The following is an 18,719-nucleotide window of genomic DNA, read 5'->3' as shown; positions in this document are numbered from 1 at the left end:
TGAGTTAACATCTGGGCCGGCCCAAAATTGTTTGAGGTCCTAAGCACAATTCCGTTTTGGGGGGGGGGCACTTCTAGCTAAGCCCATCACAATTTAGGTGCATTCTGTTTGTACACAACAGAATGCAGCAAAACTATTTGGGTACTTTATATAGGCATTATGGGTCTAAAAGAAAGCTTCAAATCAAATTGCACCACATCAAGGACCTACATAGATCCCAGGGCTGTCCTGCATCAAATCTATATGTAAATATTGGCAAGTGAAAGTTGTAGGAATAAACAATTTATGAGCGCTTCTGATGTTTTGTATCTCATAAAACCAGTGGCGCATATAGTGCTATTTTATATGTATTTGTGAACATATGCCTTTTATTGTTCGAAAGCATACATTGCGAGAAATACATTATTACTGGCTTGTACTCTTAACAGTAAATAGTTAACAAATCCCGGTTTTTCTGGCAAGAATGTGCTCAATTCAAGAGTGACATCACTTCTAGCTACGACTTTCAATAAAAACTGAACCCTGGGAAAAAAGGCTAATTATTGATCTATTTACAGTTAGTGTGCATGAAATGTGACCTCAGCTTAGACACAAGCAGAAAATCTTAAGCTGGCATTAAAATATGACTGTTAATATAAAGTTTAAATTATGAAGGTTTCATCTTTGTATATATAAAACTATGTGGTTGTAAACCCATCTCATATTAATCCAAGTGCCCCCGGGGGCTCCCACGTCAGTGGGTTGCTTATGCATTAAGCGGACTTTGAGTTTTAATATAATTCATTGCACAACACAACACTATTTTAACTTTGACCTGGACATGCTTGTATTTTTGTTTTTGGAGTTGCTGCTACTAAAAAGACTAAAGTAAATCTATATTTAATTGCAGTTCTGTAATTTCCCTAAAATAAAAAACAACCTAGCCTTTCATTTTAATACACTTCTTCAGAGGGGTTGGTGGAATCTAACATTAGGCAGTAGTTGTTTACAAAATTGCCACTGCCACACATATTGTGACCCTTAACAATTCCGATAAAAAATGTTGCTGAAGCTTTTTCTTGTATGCTTTATTTTTTTATTTTAATATTTAGATTTCAAATAGTAATCCATAACTTCCTGCTTACCTAGTGAATAAATATTATGTGGCACAGTTTCACATTTCACTTAGCCACTCTTCTAAATAGGGAATACAAACAGGCCATTCTAGTAAGGCAGATGTTTGTTGGTCTTCTTAAGTCATGTTATAGGTACAAGAAAATAGTTACGATATCCACATTCAGAGCAATAATTTTTAAATCTTTAAACAACTGGAACTGTGAAAAACAAGACTGGAAACGATAACAGTTTATTTTGACGTCATGTGAGCAGAGCACAAAGTTAGGGACGCACATTTCTAAAGCTCACTGTTAGAACAGTGTCACCAAGGTACCACATCATGAATATTGCATCATGAATAATTACCTAACATGGGATTTATTTTTTTTTACCCACTGAGTAAAAGTCCTGAAATTAAAGACTGGATTTGGCTTTTTTAGTGTGATATTGTAGTACTACAATAAAAGATTAAGTTATTTTGTACAAGTGAAAAAGCTGTGTTCATAAAGCAACCAATGCTCCAGTATAGTCCGTCTGTGTACTCTAGAGGAACCCTTAGTTGTAGGTCCTATCTGTTGAAGAGCTCTGAGTCCTGCGTCGAGCAAACAACATATTGAGGTGCCTTGCTGTCCATCGCTCGGGGGCAACACACGGGCCTGTAGGAGGGGCTGCAGGTGTCTGCGAGTCTGCGGAGGTACTCTGCATGGACAGGCTTGTGGTTCTGAAGCACCCTGATGGCATCCTCCACCTTGAACCACTTCCTCTTTCTGCCTGTGGAAAAAATTCAGGAAAGGAAACAGAGTAAAAAGGTTTGAATGCAACTGTGTAATGTGAACTACATAAAAAAACATGCCCCCAGTTATTTTAAAGGCGTTTGATATTTGAAATGTATCCCTCCTCTAGGGATAGAGTAGCGCATAACAATCATTTCTAACTGGCCTGTTAAAGGTGCCTGTGATCGTTTACTCCATTCATCCACAGAAATAGATTCAGCCTGTTAATGGGGAGTGGGGGGGGCAGGAATGTTTGCTGTGCCCAGTTGTTTTCCAGTTATCACTCACTGCAGCCAGTTCTATTCTCCTGGAAGAGAACTGTAACCAAAGCAAGAAGAGTTTAGCTGCTCTAACCTTTCCTTTCTGCAGAAGGTGAACATCCAGGCGTAGACATGTGGAACACTGTAAATCCATCTCTTCTCTGATTGTACAAGGTCCTAATGACTGCACGGGTGCTTCAAAACATTTAAAACTTCCAACCATATTTTTTTTATTTATAAAAATGACTTAAGTATATGTCTCTTACAGTTTTTAGAGCTCTGGGATGACTAGTGAGTATAAAAACAGTGAATGTAAACAGAAAGCTTGTGGAAGAAAGTAAACACAAAAGTCCTTTAACTTTGAAGCAGAAGGCACAAAGACCTAAATTATACAGTGTGCTGGGTGGAGAAAATTGCTCACTTTTTGTTGCCCAAAGACAGCAAAAGCTTATCAAACTCTAACAAAAGAGAACATTTTTAAAGTCATTTGGTAAAACTGAATAAAATGTATGTCTGCCTGTAAATGTTTGCAATTCTTAGTGTTCCTCTGGTGTTTCTGACTAACTGTTGCTCTAGATTGTGTGTATTGTTTTTTTCTTTTTCTTTTTTCCAAACTTTATGATTTCTTGGCCATCTTCAGTTAAATGTTTACAAATCTATACACAGTTTATGGCTGCCTCCATGTGCCTCCATTTGTTTTGTCTAAAGTAAAAAAGAAAATGTTCAAGTTTTTGAGTTTTTGTCCAACTGAGTCATCAGATTTTTTCAGCAAATTTAGCTAGTTAGAACATAAAATGAAGTGGTTTGAAAATTATGTATTTATTTATTTTAGACATATTTCAGATGTTTGGATCCGATTATTTTTGCACACTTGCGCCTTTATGAAAAGGTCTTGAACTGAAGGTTTAGTATGAAAACTTTGCAGCAACAAATGATTATTACAATTTCAACAGCGTGAGTAGCACCTTCTACGCTACACCTGTGATACATGACAGTTGTATGATGCATTCTCCTTTTGTTTAGAGGCAACATAAAATAATCTTAACATCAGACATAAGGATCAATCACAGTCGGAAATCTGCATATTTGCTTCTCTGTCTTTACTCTTTTATACAAACGCCACATGAAACCTAGCAGGACTCCCCCAAACAATCTTAGTCCTCATTGTTACAACATGAAAGGGTTTACAGATCCTTTTACAAATGTCAGGAAGTTTTTTTGGCAAACCCTAACCAGGCAAAATGCAACTGCACGATTTGCAAGGCTTTAGAATAAGTCATTGGCTGTTACTCTGCAAAATTACTTCAAATCTGCAGGAAATTTTGGAGCAAACTGGACTTGCAATGATATGTTTTACACATGGAAAACCTGACACCCAAGACGTCATGCAAAAAAGTTTATTCAATAGTTATCTTTTATATTAATGTATTTCATGATATGACAAACAGAATTAAAATCAAAATATACCAATGTTGACAGAGTCCTCCCAGTCCTCCAGTGTTTCTGTCACAATAAGAGTGTAGACGTACGTCCTGTGCTTTCTGTTTTGATTGTGCTGCTGAAAAGGAAGAGAACATAATTATCATCTCCTATATTAACTTTGCACACACAATCTGTGAATGCTTTTATCTAAAACAGACAGTTTACCTTGTGTACTGTCCTAGACATGATAACAGAGTATTTTGAGTTATCTGTTGCAATCTAAAGTTATTGTAATAATACAAAGTGGCTTAATAGCCTTACCTCAAATATCCCAAGTAATCTGCCAAGTTTCCCCTTCACACCAGCCTGCACCAAAAAAAAGTGCATTAAAAGTTGGCAATATTTTTTTATTATCATTGTCTTTATGCTGGCAATCACAATTGATTTACTGAAAACATTGTATTTTATTCAACAGCTTATTTTAGTGTTCAATTTAAGAGTATTGCTATCGTAGCATTGCCACATTTCTGTGAGATAGCATAACAGAGCAGACATTACAACATGCGCATTTCCAACTGGCTAAATTTGCTGAATGGCAAGCCAGCAATTAACTTTGCTTTGCACCCATCAATATTGATTATTTATTTACAGTGCCACCAAAAAGTAATCACCCCTTCTCTCATTTTCCACATTTTGTTATGTTACAGATTGTTGTTCTTTTCTTACTGAAAATCTACACCAAATAGTTGAATTAAAAACAAGTTTTCCAACATCTTTGCTAATTCAAATAAATGTGAATTACTAAGGCTGCATGGTGGCACAGTTGGTTGCACTGCACTTGCCTTGCAGCAAGAATGTCCTGGGTTCAAATCCAAGCCTAGGGGTTTTCTGCATTAAGTTTGAATATTCTCCACGTGCAAGCATGGGTTCTCTCTGGGCTTCCTCCGTCTGTGAATGTCCTTTGAAGATCCAGTCGAAACGCACACCTAAATCCAATTAATTATCTCTAAAAAGACTAAAACGACATCTGTCTATGATGGTCAATTTAATTTTTTGTTTGAAAGGATCTGCAGAGAGGAATGGTTGAAAAATACTCAAAAAGCAGGTGTGATAACCTTGTACAGACATACTCTAAAAGACCGAATGCTTTGATTGCTGCCAAAGCTTCTATAACAGGATATTAAGCCTTGGTGTGAGAACTTATGAAACACTGGATTAACAAGATTGTGGTAATAAATAATTGCAAATGAAAAATAAAATTTGTTTTGCCATTGCGGGTAAAGTGTATAGATATTTAAGTAAGTATTTAAATCGGTTTTAAAAATGCTAACAAAGTGAAGAACTGTGAATAATTTCCAGGTTTCATTAAAAAGCAGCAAAACTCTGTTGTTGTTGTTTTTTGTTTGTTTTTTTGTAGTTCTTTTAATGTTTTTGCCCCCACAGATAGTTTAGTCTGCTAAAAATATACTAGTACAAATATTTACAGATGGATGCTGATTCCTTTTAAGGGATCAGGAAAAATTCACATCAGCTAATAATGACATCTATGTGCACAATACTTACATGGGGTTGACAGACCAAAACAACACCAAAATCTAAGTATGAGCTTCGTTTCAAAAGACTTTGCTCTGTGAGGTGCTACTGCTGGTATGGTGTTTAGTCCAAGATTTGATTCAGTACAGAGAATTGAAAGTGCCAATCAGCAATGCCAGGTAATTCTGCACATTCATAGACAAAGTGAGTGATAAACTGTAAATCTCTGAAGTGTACACAGCCCTGTCAATTTTTCAGTTATTGTAACATAAAAAAATGACATCATGATTTAAACAAAATGTCAACCTTTAATGTCAAACAAATCTATGATAGCCTAACTATGTTAGTGTGCATCATTAGACAAATACTTTTTGTTATGCGTCTTTTATTCCAATTTGAGCATTTAGTCTTCTTCTTGCAACTTTTGTTTGTTTGCATCCTTTAGCAAGAGGATCAAACGGATCTTGATGCATGTATCAGTAAGGAGTTGAGTACAAAACAATCCACAACACTATATGATGATCAGATAGAACTGGAGTGTTTGTCAAGGTGAATGAAATTATGAACTTTACCAAATACCAATCTGTTTTAACCAAAACCCTTCAGGTGTCTCCTAGAAAGCTGAAGATGAAGAGGGATGCCAATTTTAGTTGGTCCATGCCCATTTCCCAGAAATGAATGGTTTTGTATGAGAAAAGTTAAAATTATGGAAAGACGTAGCACCCAGCACTAAATCAGATAGAAAATCTAAGGACACATTTGAAGAGGATCATGGTCAAGAGATGTCCTCACAATCGGACAGATTTGGAGAACCTTTGCAAGGCAAATATGAAGAGAAGATCTGGGATGCTTTTAGACCTCTAAGTATTATTTGATAGAAACTAAGTATTATTGTTAAGGTGTACATCCTTGTAGTACTTTTTGATTTTTTTCTGTAACCAATTAGTTTTTTAGTCGAGTTGTAAGGTTATTTGTCACATTAAAACATTCAAAAAGTTTTAAAATGTTTTATTATGATCTATTTTTTCCATCAACCTGGCTTTTTAACCGAGGTGTGTAAACCTTTGGGATTCAGTGTGCTTTTGTTTCAACTATTCCCTTGTTTGCAGCAAATATTGGAGTATACATCATATTTACATTTCCACAATCTGAGCAACAAAGAAACAGGGACATTCAACTCCAGAGCCACAAGGGTAGCTTCCTCATCTCAACCTTCGATGTTTAAAAAATATAACAAGATCAGGAATAATTACTAGAAACACTGCATGAAACGTTCATATTCTACTTTTGGTAAATAAGTACAAACATGCTCACCAGGAGTTCATGGCTCAGCGGGATACTTTGTACAGTAAAGTACAGATCAGATCCATTCTCTCTTTTTAAAACAGTTGATATCACTCAGGAGATAACTATTGTCAAAACAGAAGGGAATTTATTTCGTCCATGTTTTCCACAGGAAGAAAGGCTTTGTCGTCACTGTTTTACAGAATAAGGAGATGCAGCAGCTGCAATCACTTTCTACAACAACTCAATCACTGTCTAAAGAAAATTTATTTCTAAAATAAATGTATTATTTACTTCGGTACGCTTTGCTCTCAGTAAGAATTTTTTTTTCTGTATATATAACAGAAGAAATAAAGTACATTTTTTAAATGTACATATACTTCACACTTCAAAGTCTGATCCTTCAGATGGCAGGTCCAAATAAACCTTCGTAATGTGCTACATTATCAAGAAGTTAAAAAGAATGATTTTGTGACGGTATGAACATCAGCAACTTCAGAAAGATTATTCATACTTTTGTAAGGCAGCATTAATGCAAAACACCACTCTTGGTGGCGCATGCTGCCTGTAAATAAAATACAACTTCCACTGTGATGTTAACGGTGGTTGATGTGTGTCTTGCCATCAATCAGTTCCTCTATATAAGCCACTAAAACATGGGGGAGGTGGAGGATGTTCAAAACAGCTGTCAACATGTGAAGGTCTGGCCATCCAAGCAGGTTCACCCTGAGAGCAGCTACAAGATGCAAAATTTATTGTTCTCAAGGCCAGTAAAAAAAGCTTTTCCAAAAGGAATTAATAATAATTACAAATAATCAGGATTTCAATACTGACCAAAATAATCACAATTATAATTTTTTGCTATAATCAAGAACTCCCCACATAAATAAAAAATATAAACAAAACTTTAATGATAATCAGGGCCTATATTCTCAAAGATTCTCAGAGTCCTCTCAGAGAGATCCTATCTTGGCCTAAATATTCCTGCCAAGGACTCCAAACTTAAGAGTGATTGTGACTCTGAGCAAGGAGACGACAGAAATTTCTATCTTAGTGAGGAAGTGTGGTTGACCCAATTGCTCTGACGCTGTCTTCTAAGAGCTGTGATTTGTTGTTGCAAAAGAGAAAAATATAAAACAAATGCATTCCTAGTAATCAATGGAGAGAAATTACTGATCATAGAATTTAGACTGTATTCAGAAATGTGTAAGTCATGATGATGAAACTAAGCAAATTTAAATCAATTGTCACACGGCATGAAAATGTTTTAACATACCTTCTTTATTTAACATACCTTATAACATACCTTATAAGACTGTGGAAATGGTGGTGGACTTTTGGAGAACACCACCCCCATACACCCCCCTCACCATGCTCAACAACACTGTATCGGCTGTGGACCACTTCAGGTTCTTAGGAACCACCATCTCTGAGGACCTGAGATGGTCTTCACACATAGACACTGATCGAAAGAAGGCCCAGCAGAGACTGTACTTCCTGAGGCAACTCAAGAAGTTCAACCTTCCACAGGAGCTGTTGGTCATCTTCTCCACTGCCATCATTCAGTCTGTCCTGTCTTCATCCATCTCAGTGTGGTTTGGCTCATCCACAAAACAGGACAGGTCCAGACTGCAACGAATAATCAGGACTGCAGAGAGAATAATCAGGGCTGACCTTCCCTCCATCCAGGACTTATACAGGTCTAGGGTCAGGAAAAGAGCTGCTAAAATCTCTGCAGACCCCACACACCCTGCACATAAACTGTTCAGAGTTTTACCTTCAGGCCGCCGCTACAGAGCACTGTTCACTAAAACCAGCCGCCACAGAGACAGTTTCTTCCCCCAGGCTGTTTCTCTGTTGAACATTTAATAGAGTACAAAACAACAGCATACAGATGTTGCAAATGCACCTTTTTATTATATATGTGTATATTGTACATTGTAAATATGTATATTCTGTAATGCAAAAACAAAACCAAAGAGCAAAGTGTACCGGAGTCAAATTTCTTGTTTGTATGTACGAATTGGCAATAAAGCTGATTCTGATTTACAAGCTCATCGTTATTTTGATTTGCTTTTTGTTATGTTTACTCGCCATGCTGGTAATTTTTCTTCTTTGTCTATTTGATATTAAAGCTGCAGTAGTGAGTTCAGAGAAAATGGTGGACTTTGCCTGAAAGTTAGAACAAGCACAGGTCCCTCCCCCTTGTCCTCCGCTGTGCTACAGCCCTCCCTCCACAGCTCCTTCGCCACAGCGGAGCCTGCCGTAAACGTGCAGGCTAGTAATCAGGGCTGCCGGTGATGGCGGATAAACAGCTATGGCACATTCACTGGTAAGGACGAAACATCAACGACATGCTTTACATTGACTATGGCCTGCCCTTACTTTGACTAGAAACGTGGTCTTCAAATCATTAGCACAACGCTATTAGCACACCTGCTGCACACCGGCAATCTTTAGCATCAATGACGGTATGCGCTGTGCGGGGGAGTTATGTGAGCAGCGTGCATTCCCCCTGGCTCTGATTGGTTGTTTCTGACTGGGAGTGTTCAATTTCTGCAAATGGCAGTAGGACCACTGGGAAAAGCCAGATGAGCTTTATTTTTTCACAGATTATCTGTCCATTTTCTACTTTCAGGACATAGTGACACTTTTAAAAAATATGTAAAAAATAAGTTATTACAACCTTTACCTTCTGCAGATTTAATGTGGACACTCCGCTGTCAGCATTTCACTGTGATTAGCTTCTTGTGTAAAGTGGTTTGATTTGGCAAAACAACCAAAACAAAACTGAGAAACAAAAATGGAGAAAATCAAACTGGACAGAGGAGCAGAGTCTGCTGTTGGCACAGCTAGTGGAGGAGAATAGAGTAGTGTAGAAAGGCAGATTTGGTCCGAGGATCACAAAGAGCGAAAAAAGAGGCAGATTTGGGAGCAAATTACTGAGCAGATCAATGCGTCGTTCCCTCTGCTTTCAGCACCAGCCTGCTGCATTCAGAAGCTAGAGAGGAGATTGCAGCACATAAGCGAACTTCCCCGCAGACGGGTGAGTGTAGACGACCATTTACGCTTAGGCCACAGACATCATCAGGTACAATACATCAAATACTTATTCACCTCATTCAGATCTTCCTTCTATTTATATAGTGTTTAGATTTTTGTACTTTATCTTATCTAGAGTGTGCATTTATTTATATAGTTTTGTCCAACTTTTTCCTATTTGTTCAAAAAGTTATTCTTGAAAGCATTTTACTGTAAAAAGATATTAAAATTCTTTTGTGCTATATTGTTTGTAATTTTGTTCACTTTTTATTCATGGTTATTAATTATTGTTTCTATTATTTATTTACCCTTCCTGATATTACCTTACTAGAGGTGCACCTTTACCCTGTTCTGCTGCTGAAACAATTCCATTTCCCCCTAGAGGGATGCTAAATTTTATCTTATCTCTATATTAATTATCGTATGATTGTTATAGAAGCTTATGTGCTCATTTCCCTGCACAATCGAGCCAGTAGCGTCTTATTAAGTCACTGTTGTTCATTGTATGGAGAATATCTCTTCTTTCTCTCTGTCTTTCTGGCATCTTCTCAGCTTAAGATACTCTTAGGCTCATTAAAAGTCCTCCTCACAACTCTTAACTGTTGTTCACTTTAGAAGCTCTCTTAATCCCTAAGGTACTTTGTGAATAACATTTATCTTACCATGGTAAAATTCAAGGAATTCTAAGATTTTTCTAAGAATAAGTCACTTGGAACTACTTTTAGTCCTAGGATTCTTTGTGAATACGAGCCCTGGTTTCATTTGGAAATGGAGAAAAAAAACTTAAGAAATCCAATTTTTTTAAGTACAATCAATGCAGCTTCCTTAAAAAAATACCAAATAATAATTAGAACTTTTTTCCCCATAGGCTTTTTAATTCTACTGTATTTAAGAAGTCTCTTCACTGCTCAAGTTAGTGAGTTTGTAATGTCGGTTCAACCATTTAAATACCAGCTTGAAAAATATTTTTGAAGAAAATCTTCTCTTATATAATTGTAGTGTGTGCAGCCATCTATATCAAGGTACATGTCAGGTACGTAAGTTCTAGGTAACTGGGGTAAGTGGAAACTCTACCCAAATGTCACAGCCATCTTTCAAGGCTGTCAGCACACCATCTGAGCCACAGCAGAAGTTCACAGCTCATCCTGCTGTCAAACATGTTGGAAACCTACCAGCTGTATTGAACCACAGAACTCATTAATGGGACATTTACGCAACACTGCCAAATATTTATTTCCCCCATCTGGGTTTCCTGTTATCATGCGACCATACCAGACTATAAGAAGTGATGACACCAATGAAATGAAAACTGTATGGGCTTAATTTCCCTTTGCTTTGGTTTTGTGGAATGTTATAGCATCATACCAGTGGTTTTTCACATTAAAATTATACTGGAATTTACTGTAATGTTCTTTGATTAGGCTTGCTGTTGGAGATTAATGAATTACTTTTAAAGTCAATCATATATTTTCCAGAACTAATTAGTCTCTGTCATTTGTTTTATAGTGCAACCATTTCAGAACTAAGCCTATTTTTGAGAATAAACGTGACAAAAGAAATTAAGTATTTGAACCTAGTTCCAACTTCACAGTTCCCACTCACTTTTATGTCCAATTCAATACTTTTTTACTACCTTTAATGTGCAAATTCAAATGTTTACCACTATGCATCCATCCATTTGCTATTCCCACTAATCTATGCAGGGTTGTAAAGACTGGTGTCACTGGGCGAGAGGCAAAGTCTTCTCTGGACAACACAGAGGCACACAGGAAAAACAACCAGGCACACACACACTCCACTCCTAAGGGCAACTTAGACAGATCAATAAACCTAACAGGCATGTTTTTCAACATGGGGGGTGGGGTGGGGGTGGGGGGTGGGGGGGGGGGGGGAATCACATGTGCAAGCGCAGACCATGCAGAAAGACCCCAGGCCAGGATTCGGACCCAGAAACTTCCTGCAAAAGATAATTATGGACCATAGAAGTTTACCAGCCTAACACCAACAGGTTTCAGAAAAACAAGAAAAGTGATTTTTGCGTTTGTCATGTTGCAAACTCACCTCTTCGTACACCTCCCTGACAGCGGCTACACTGGGCTCCTCATCGGGCTCCATCCCTCCACCGGGTACAATCCATTGGTCTGGATGTCGACTGCTGCTCACCAGCAGAACCTGCAGAAGACACAGACCTCCGTCAGGTCTGCAACAGCCTGGCGACAGCACATTCAAATCTAGAGTCTGTTGCACGATACCATTGTCTTTCCGCAATTTACACTGTTTGTTTGCTTCTTTTAATTAACATGAAGATGGATCTGCATTATAAAATAAAGCAATTACATTTCCTGTAGTGTCCCATTAGAAGATATTAGTTATTTCTACATTAAAATAACCCCAATTTAAGGTCAGCTACTCTCAGATTTCCCAAGATTGAAAATGTAAATCAAACTCATAAGATGAACAAACTCAGCATGTCAAAAGTATCAATGTAACATTTACATAAATTATTTTCAGCTGACTCAAGACAGATACGTCCTTCTGATGCTGTCACTCCACCTTTAACTGTACCTGTTATCCAACTTACCCACAAAAAGTTCACCTAAGAGTACTTGTTGAATCCTGCCACTAGTTAACCAAACACACACAGCCGACCCATTCACCGGCAGCATGTAGCACATCCATCAAGAGACTGCTCTGACACCAGCACCGAAAAAGCAGCCCTTTAACACCCAGTAAAACTCAGCTGTCCAAGCTGAGGTTTCAAATTGCTAAGAAGTGTCTGCGATCGTGCTGAGATCAGATACTGTGTTGACAATCCTGTTAAATAAAATTCCTGGAAAAATGTTTGTATGTGTGTATGTATGTATAGATGGATACATATTGCTCCTGCAGTAAACTCTCTGGGGGATAAAAGGCAACTTTCTGTACTCATGTGTCACAAAAACACTGATTGCTTGTACTGAAAGTGAATTTTAATGTGATATGTCATTTACTGATCTGATTTTGCAGTGTCCTGTCAACAAAACGTGCAAAATGCTTAACTCTTCTGTTAACCCATTATTTTACTTATTTTTCTCATTAAAAGATTAGTTTTAACAGATACTGGCATTTATCTTACAAAAAGGCCTGCGCTTGCATATCTAACTGTGTTGATAATTCACCTGCTGGGTGACTCAGACGATCAATCCAACTGTACTGTCTTATGTGCTTTAGGCTTCTTTGTATCATCTCTCAAGATATTATTTATGTGCAGAAGTGAATGTGCAGAAATGCAGTCATACACATTGATGTAATTTGACCAAAGCAAAATGGAAAGCTCTGTGGCTTGCAAAATATGTATACCCCAACAACAAACTTCAATGTGCTTCAGTAGGTAATTTATGAGATAGATTATTGCAGAGTAGTGTATAATTGTAGGATAAGGAAAATTACATGTGATTTTCAAATACGTATCTAAAAGGTCAGTCGTGCGTTTGTGTACAATAGAATACAATAAAATGGTGGGGTTTGTTTAGGGTCATTGTCCTTTTGGAAGATGAACCTCCACCCCAGGCCTAAAGTATTTTACAGCCTCAAACAGGTTTTCTTTCAGCATTGCCCTAAATTTACCTCCGCCTTTCTTTCAATCAACTCTGACCAGCTTCCCTGTCCCGGCAGAAGAGGAGCTTTACCAGAGCATGATGCTGTCATCATCATGTGTTAATGTGGGGATGACGTGTTCAGTGCCTTTTGCAAGGCAGGTTTGACAGTCCTAAGGTAATTCTTCTTTCATTCATTTCTTTATTCATGTATTATGTCTCTGTGATCAAACCAAGCTTGCTCACATCATTAAAGACTCAACATGGCCGCCACCTTTCTTTGGATTCATGAAAATCCTGACAGACAAAAAAATAAATAAAATAAAATAAAAAATAAAATAAAATAAAAACTGCACCAATTTGTTGAAAGCCTCTGTGCCATGCTGCTTGTGTTGTTTATGTGGTGTGGTGGGTAATTAAAAGGTGCAGAGGATGAGAGCAGTGGTGGATCTTCTCTGAATCCCAGAGTCCATTAAAGCCCTTCTGCAGGGCTCTGGGGACAGTAGAAACAGTCAGCTCTCCAACACAAACCCACAAAAGCAGTCTCACAGAAACAGCATCCAGAACACGTAGGCACTCGCATGTACACTGCGATGAGGCTTTTTAAAAACCCACCGGATCAGCAGTTGCCTTTTGGTATGACAACATTTTAAAATTTCAGATAATATTTATATGGATAGTATTTCAGGTCAGCAATACATTATATTTATATGACCGAGAAATATAAAGCATTCTACTTATTCATTGGCCACACTGACAACTTGTATAAAAGGCCTTTAAATATTTTAAACATTTCCCTTGGCCACTTTTCAAAATAGGAAAGACAAAAGAACATCCCATTCAAATAAGTAAGATGTGTGTTGATTTTCACAAGTCATGAAATGGCTACAAAAAATAGCTCCTCACCTGAAAGTCCCGACGTTCACAGTCAAAGCAACAGTTTAAATACCAGAAGATAACTTCTGATCTGATGGGTTCTTGGGTCTAAAGCACTACAGCCATGACCTGCCTCAGTTAAAAGTAATTTTCATGATTCAACAATAAGACAAAGCCTGAGCAAAATTGGCATACATAAACGTTTTAGGTGTAAAACCACTGCTAGCTAAAAAAAACACAAAGAGCCATCTCATATCGTCAAATAAATGTTTGGGGAAATATTCTTTTAAATGACTGTGTAAAACTAACACATCATTTTAGAAAGAGGGGATTGTATCAACAGTTACATTTGAGTTGGTAATGTGATGGTCTGGGGCTCCTTCTGTACCTCGATATGTTGCTTGAATGAATGGAACCAAGAACTCTGTCATCAGGGCGCTGCATGGCTCAGGGCGTGACCAGGTGAACCATATGTGGAAGCTACAGTCCTTAACAAAGCAGTCCCAGAGTCGATTTCCGACCCCAGGCCAATTAATACACATCTTCCCCTTCTCTTTCTGCTCCTCTTCCTGTCAAGCTACCTACTAATGAATAAAAGCCACTGGTGTCACAGAATCTTAAAACAAACAAATTCTGCTGTCAAGCAGGAAATCTTGGAGGAGAAAGTCTGGCCTTTAGGTTGTCCATTAAAGAAGTCCACCCTAATCCAGGTTTTAATAGGTTATTTAGGGTGGCAAAGGTTACAATACAATATTGCTACCAGATCTCACTGGTAGTTAGACCTCAGTATCATCTGCAAAGCAATGAAAGATCATTATGTTCCTATAGATGGAGGTAGTTATATAAACGGGACAACATTGTTCTAATCAAAGAACTGCTTTGTTTTTTTTTACTGTGACAACTATGACTTGTTGTCAGTTATTACCACAGACCACATTGGTAGCATATATAAACCAAACGGAGAACCGAAAACTCATCTCTGAGGAACCCCACAAATGAGTGAGACTGAATTGTATTATTCCTCTAAGTACAAAATGCCTGTTTGTCAAATAAGATTATTTTAAGTAATTTAATATAAAATAGAGGAGTTTGAGTATCCTAATGTCTTATTTGAGAGTTATAGTAGTATGAAGTGGGCGATGGATAGAACAATTGTAACCTCGAGTGCAGTAATGAGGTCGATGATCTGGCCTGTGGAGAAGAAAGAGACAAAATGTAAAGCTCGTATTTCTTACTCCCTAAATTAAGTTGGGGAGTATTTCTATGTCTGGGTTTTACACTTGGACCCATTCCTCCACAAGCTGATCTCGGATAAGCAAAATAAACTTGACGGACAACACAAAGTATTGTATGTAATACCAACAGCCTTTTTAACTTTAAATATAACATACTATGTTGAACAGTACCAGACGCTGCTGACAGGTCTACGTCAGCATGCACGTATTAGAAGAAGAGAAGTGGAAACCTTGATGAAAAGCAGCACAGACAGTGGAAAAGGGGTATGGGCACAAGGGGCTGGCAGATCTGTCTGTACAGTCAGTCCCTGCACCTTGTTTCTATAAATTGCACCTAAGGGGTCACTTACTGTTGAGTACACTGTAACAGGCACTCAGCTCTGTACTGTGTCTATCACATGTGCTCCTTCAACTGCTGCCGTCACTAGGCTGACTGACACCTTCCACGTGTTAACTGACAGTTTTAGGAGTTTGCCCAGTAAAACACTTTAACTGCGCTTGGTTAAAGTCTTGGTTAGTTTGGAGTCATTGCCAAAATACTTTACACGCGGATTGTTTACAGCTCTTAACTGACATCTACCTGAGTATTGCTGTTCTGAAGATGACTTGCTGTATAGGTTAACCAATCAAATGTTAGTGTTTATGTGAGGTAACACATTCCAAGAACCATTTTAATGTTTTCATAATTCATCATGGCACAGAAAATATGAAAAAAGCAAACATTGAAATAATTATATATACTTTTCTGACAAACTGTAGATAAGCTGTAGATAAGCTTCAACTGAATTTCTCAAACATGTATGTAAATGTCTCTCTAATAATTTGGGGAAAGTCCAGATGATGATGTCATGGCTTTGTGATCTTCTGACAGGTTATTTTACATCAGAGTTAAATTTTATAGCTACATCTCAAACACACTGATTCCTTGTGTGACATCAGGAAAAAAATGAACTAAAAAAACAGTCACGATATAGGAAAGAATTCCACTATTCTGGTTCTTCATTGCATACAATTTCCAGATGCCTGAAGGTGCAACGTTAATCTGTTCAAACAAATACATGCAACTATAAACAGAACGGGATGGTTCAGCCTTCATACTGTTAAGGGTGGAGAGGTGTACTGTGTCCTAGAAAATAACATGTTTTGATGCCACATGTGTGCATCAACCCCAAAACAAAAGCAACAGTCCTTGAAAATGCTGGCTGAAGCTGGTAGGAGTTTCCTTTTCCACAGTGAAACAAGTGCTGTATCAACAAGGGCTTAAAGGCCACTCATAGAGGAAGAAGCCATTACTCCAAAATTAACATAAAAACCCAGATGACGACTTGCAAATGGACTCAGGCACAAAGGCCTAACTATGGCCTGTGGTCTGATGAAACTAAACTTTAAGTGTTTGGAAAAAAAATTGGGCGGCGCTTGCAAGCATTCCAGCTGGGACATACAGGAGTAGATGCATTATATTGTGTAGGTGTTTGGCTGCAGGAGGGATTGGTGCACTTCACAAAACAGATGACACCATCAGAAAAGAACATTCTGTGGAAATATTGAAACGAAACCTCAAATAAGGATGTTAAATCTTGAGCAGCAATAGGTCTTCCAAATGGCCAGTGACCCTAAGCATTTCTCCAAATTAGTTTTAAATGTCCTTGAGAACAGACGCCAATGTTTAGCAGTGGAGATGGGCTATATGGACTTAAAAGTTTATTGTCATATTTTATGCTATTTATTGCAATAACAATAAAAGTGATGTATAAAAAAAATTAATGTCTGTGACTGCAAGTCATTGCACTCAAAGCCCCAGAAACACAAGTGCTGCTATTAAAAAACAAACAAAAGAATATAACAAAAAAAAACAAGATTGCATTTTTAATTTATATTTTTAAAGATATTGATATTGAAAATAGCAGTATACCAATACCAACAATACTTTTTTTTTTATTTTGAGGGTTGACAAACAGCATACTGTAAAGTTTGTCAATGTCCTGGTAAATTTTTTGAATGGCTAAAAAAATCATAATAACTGTAAGATGATTGCCCATCCCTATTTTAAAATGGCCATCACAAAATTCTCATCTCAGTCCTACAGAAAATTTGAGCAAGGCTGAAAAGGTGCGTGTGAGCAAGGGAGGGTATTCAAGACTGACTCTGTTACACAGGAGGGACTGAAGTTCCAGCAAACTGAGAGAAGCTTGTGGAAGGACACACAAAATGCATGGACAGAGAGAAAAAATTTAACATGAAATCCTACCATATTCTACCAAATATGAATAAGAAATATATATAAACCTTTGAACTTTTAGAAAGTGAAAAAAAAATCCCTCATTATGCTAGCAATTAGCAAAATAAATATGTTTTGGTAATCCTAAATAACCTAAACAAGGAACACTTTAGTCTGATTTAATTTGAGACAGTAAGATAAAAAAAAAGGTCAAGTGTCTTTCCATACAGTGTGCAGAGAGTAGGAGAAACATCTGTCTCTGGCCCCTGTGAACAATGATAAACTCCATGGTGAACAAACACCACCTTTGGAACCAAATACAGATACAAAGTCTTCATAATGGCAGCAGCTATTGTTGCTTTTAAAATCAGTTGTAAAACACATCTTCCAGCAGTTACATAAAACTGTCATTAGACTATAGATTGAAGATGTGTTGTCTTTTTAAAATATAAACTCAATAATGTTTCACTGCTGGGTTTGTTGAGACTCCCTGTGATTTAACAGGTAAAATATTTGACCCCTTGGCCAATTAAAGCTCACCTTTGCTGCCCAACACCACAAATAAACGCAGGCAGAGCCCCCTCACCGCATAGGCTGTACAATGATAATCTGAGTCCAGATTAGAGCTTGTTAAAAAAGTGTCCTCCCCCAATGTAAACACCGAGAACTACTAACTTCAGCCGTGGAAAATCCACGCAGCTTACCTCGTCCTCGTCTACGTTTCTCAAACACAAACATGCCGCTCTTCGCTTGAAGCCCTCTCCGTCGTACGTCCTGGTCTGGTTGGCCTTGTATTTCATCATATATGCTCTATTCTTAGGGTAGTATTAAAAACAACACAACTGAGAGGATGGGAAAAAAGAAAACCTCGAATGTCCCTTCAAAGGAGCAACAGTTCCTTTTCTTTAAAGCGCCTCAGTTCCAAACAGAGCTGTTGGATCATTCATTCCTGCGCTGAAACTAAAGTCAGACTACATCTGCTCTGTGGGTTTACAGCCGCCGTCAACACGCATGGTTCAACAGACAGACTCACATCTGTCAGAGAGAAGCTGCTGCTGCTGGTGCTGGTGCTGGTGCTGTAGCAGCTGACCTAGAAGCGGCGCAACAAGTTGGTCTTACACAAGATTAACCCTTAAAGTGCCTGTGACACACTTTTCCCACAAATGCAGAATTTGAAGGAAAACATTTTAATATTGAAGGAATTGGGCAGTAATTGACATGATATTAGGATTAAAGACGTGATAAAAGACAGTTGTGACACAGAATAGGCATATTTTGCTGTTAAATGTTGCAAGTCCAAAGTCGCCTGGAAATGACGTCAAAGGGGATGTCTCTGGTCATTCATTGTGTGAGAGTTCAGGTAGAAACCAAGTTGTGTTAAAAACAGCGTTATATGGTGAAACGGT

At 37.9% G+C, this 18,719-nt stretch overlaps 1 protein-coding gene and 1 long non-coding RNA gene across 3 annotated transcripts; one reads left to right on the top strand and one right to left on the bottom strand.

Moving 5' to 3' along the window:
• Positions 1–1,061: 1,061 nt before the first annotated feature.
• Positions 1,062–18,390, bottom strand: nudt4a (nudix (nucleoside diphosphate linked moiety X)-type motif 4a). Of its 2 annotated transcripts, none has more exons than XM_047348343.1 (5): positions 18,018–18,390; positions 11,471–11,581; positions 3,872–3,916; positions 3,596–3,683; positions 1,062–1,866 (listed from the first exon to the last, which is right to left on the bottom strand). In XM_047348343.1, the coding sequence occupies exons 1-5, from the start codon at positions 18,114–18,116 to the stop codon at positions 1,664–1,666; spliced, it is 546 nt and encodes a 181-aa protein (XP_047204299.1). In that variant the 5' UTR covers positions 18,117–18,390; the 3' UTR covers positions 1,062–1,663. The 2 variants fall into 2 exon arrangements, with proteins under 2 accessions (XP_047204299.1, XP_047204296.1); XM_047348340.1 differs by having other exon boundaries at positions 3,596–3,686; positions 18,018–18,388.
• On the top strand, positions 3,877–10,946 carry LOC124857205. The gene is made up of 3 exons (XR_007035542.1): positions 3,877–4,496; positions 8,557–8,561; positions 10,937–10,946. It is a non-coding gene; the product is annotated as an uncharacterized LOC124857205 (long non-coding RNA).
• Positions 18,391–18,719: the final 329 nt, after the last annotated feature.

Source organism: Girardinichthys multiradiatus, chromosome 2 (genome assembly GCF_021462225.1).
Source record: "Girardinichthys multiradiatus isolate DD_20200921_A chromosome 2, DD_fGirMul_XY1, whole genome shotgun sequence".
In the NCBI taxonomy this organism is placed as follows: domain Eukaryota; kingdom Metazoa; phylum Chordata; class Actinopteri; order Cyprinodontiformes; family Goodeidae; genus Girardinichthys; species Girardinichthys multiradiatus.
This window is presented reverse-complemented; position numbering and strand designations above follow the sequence as displayed.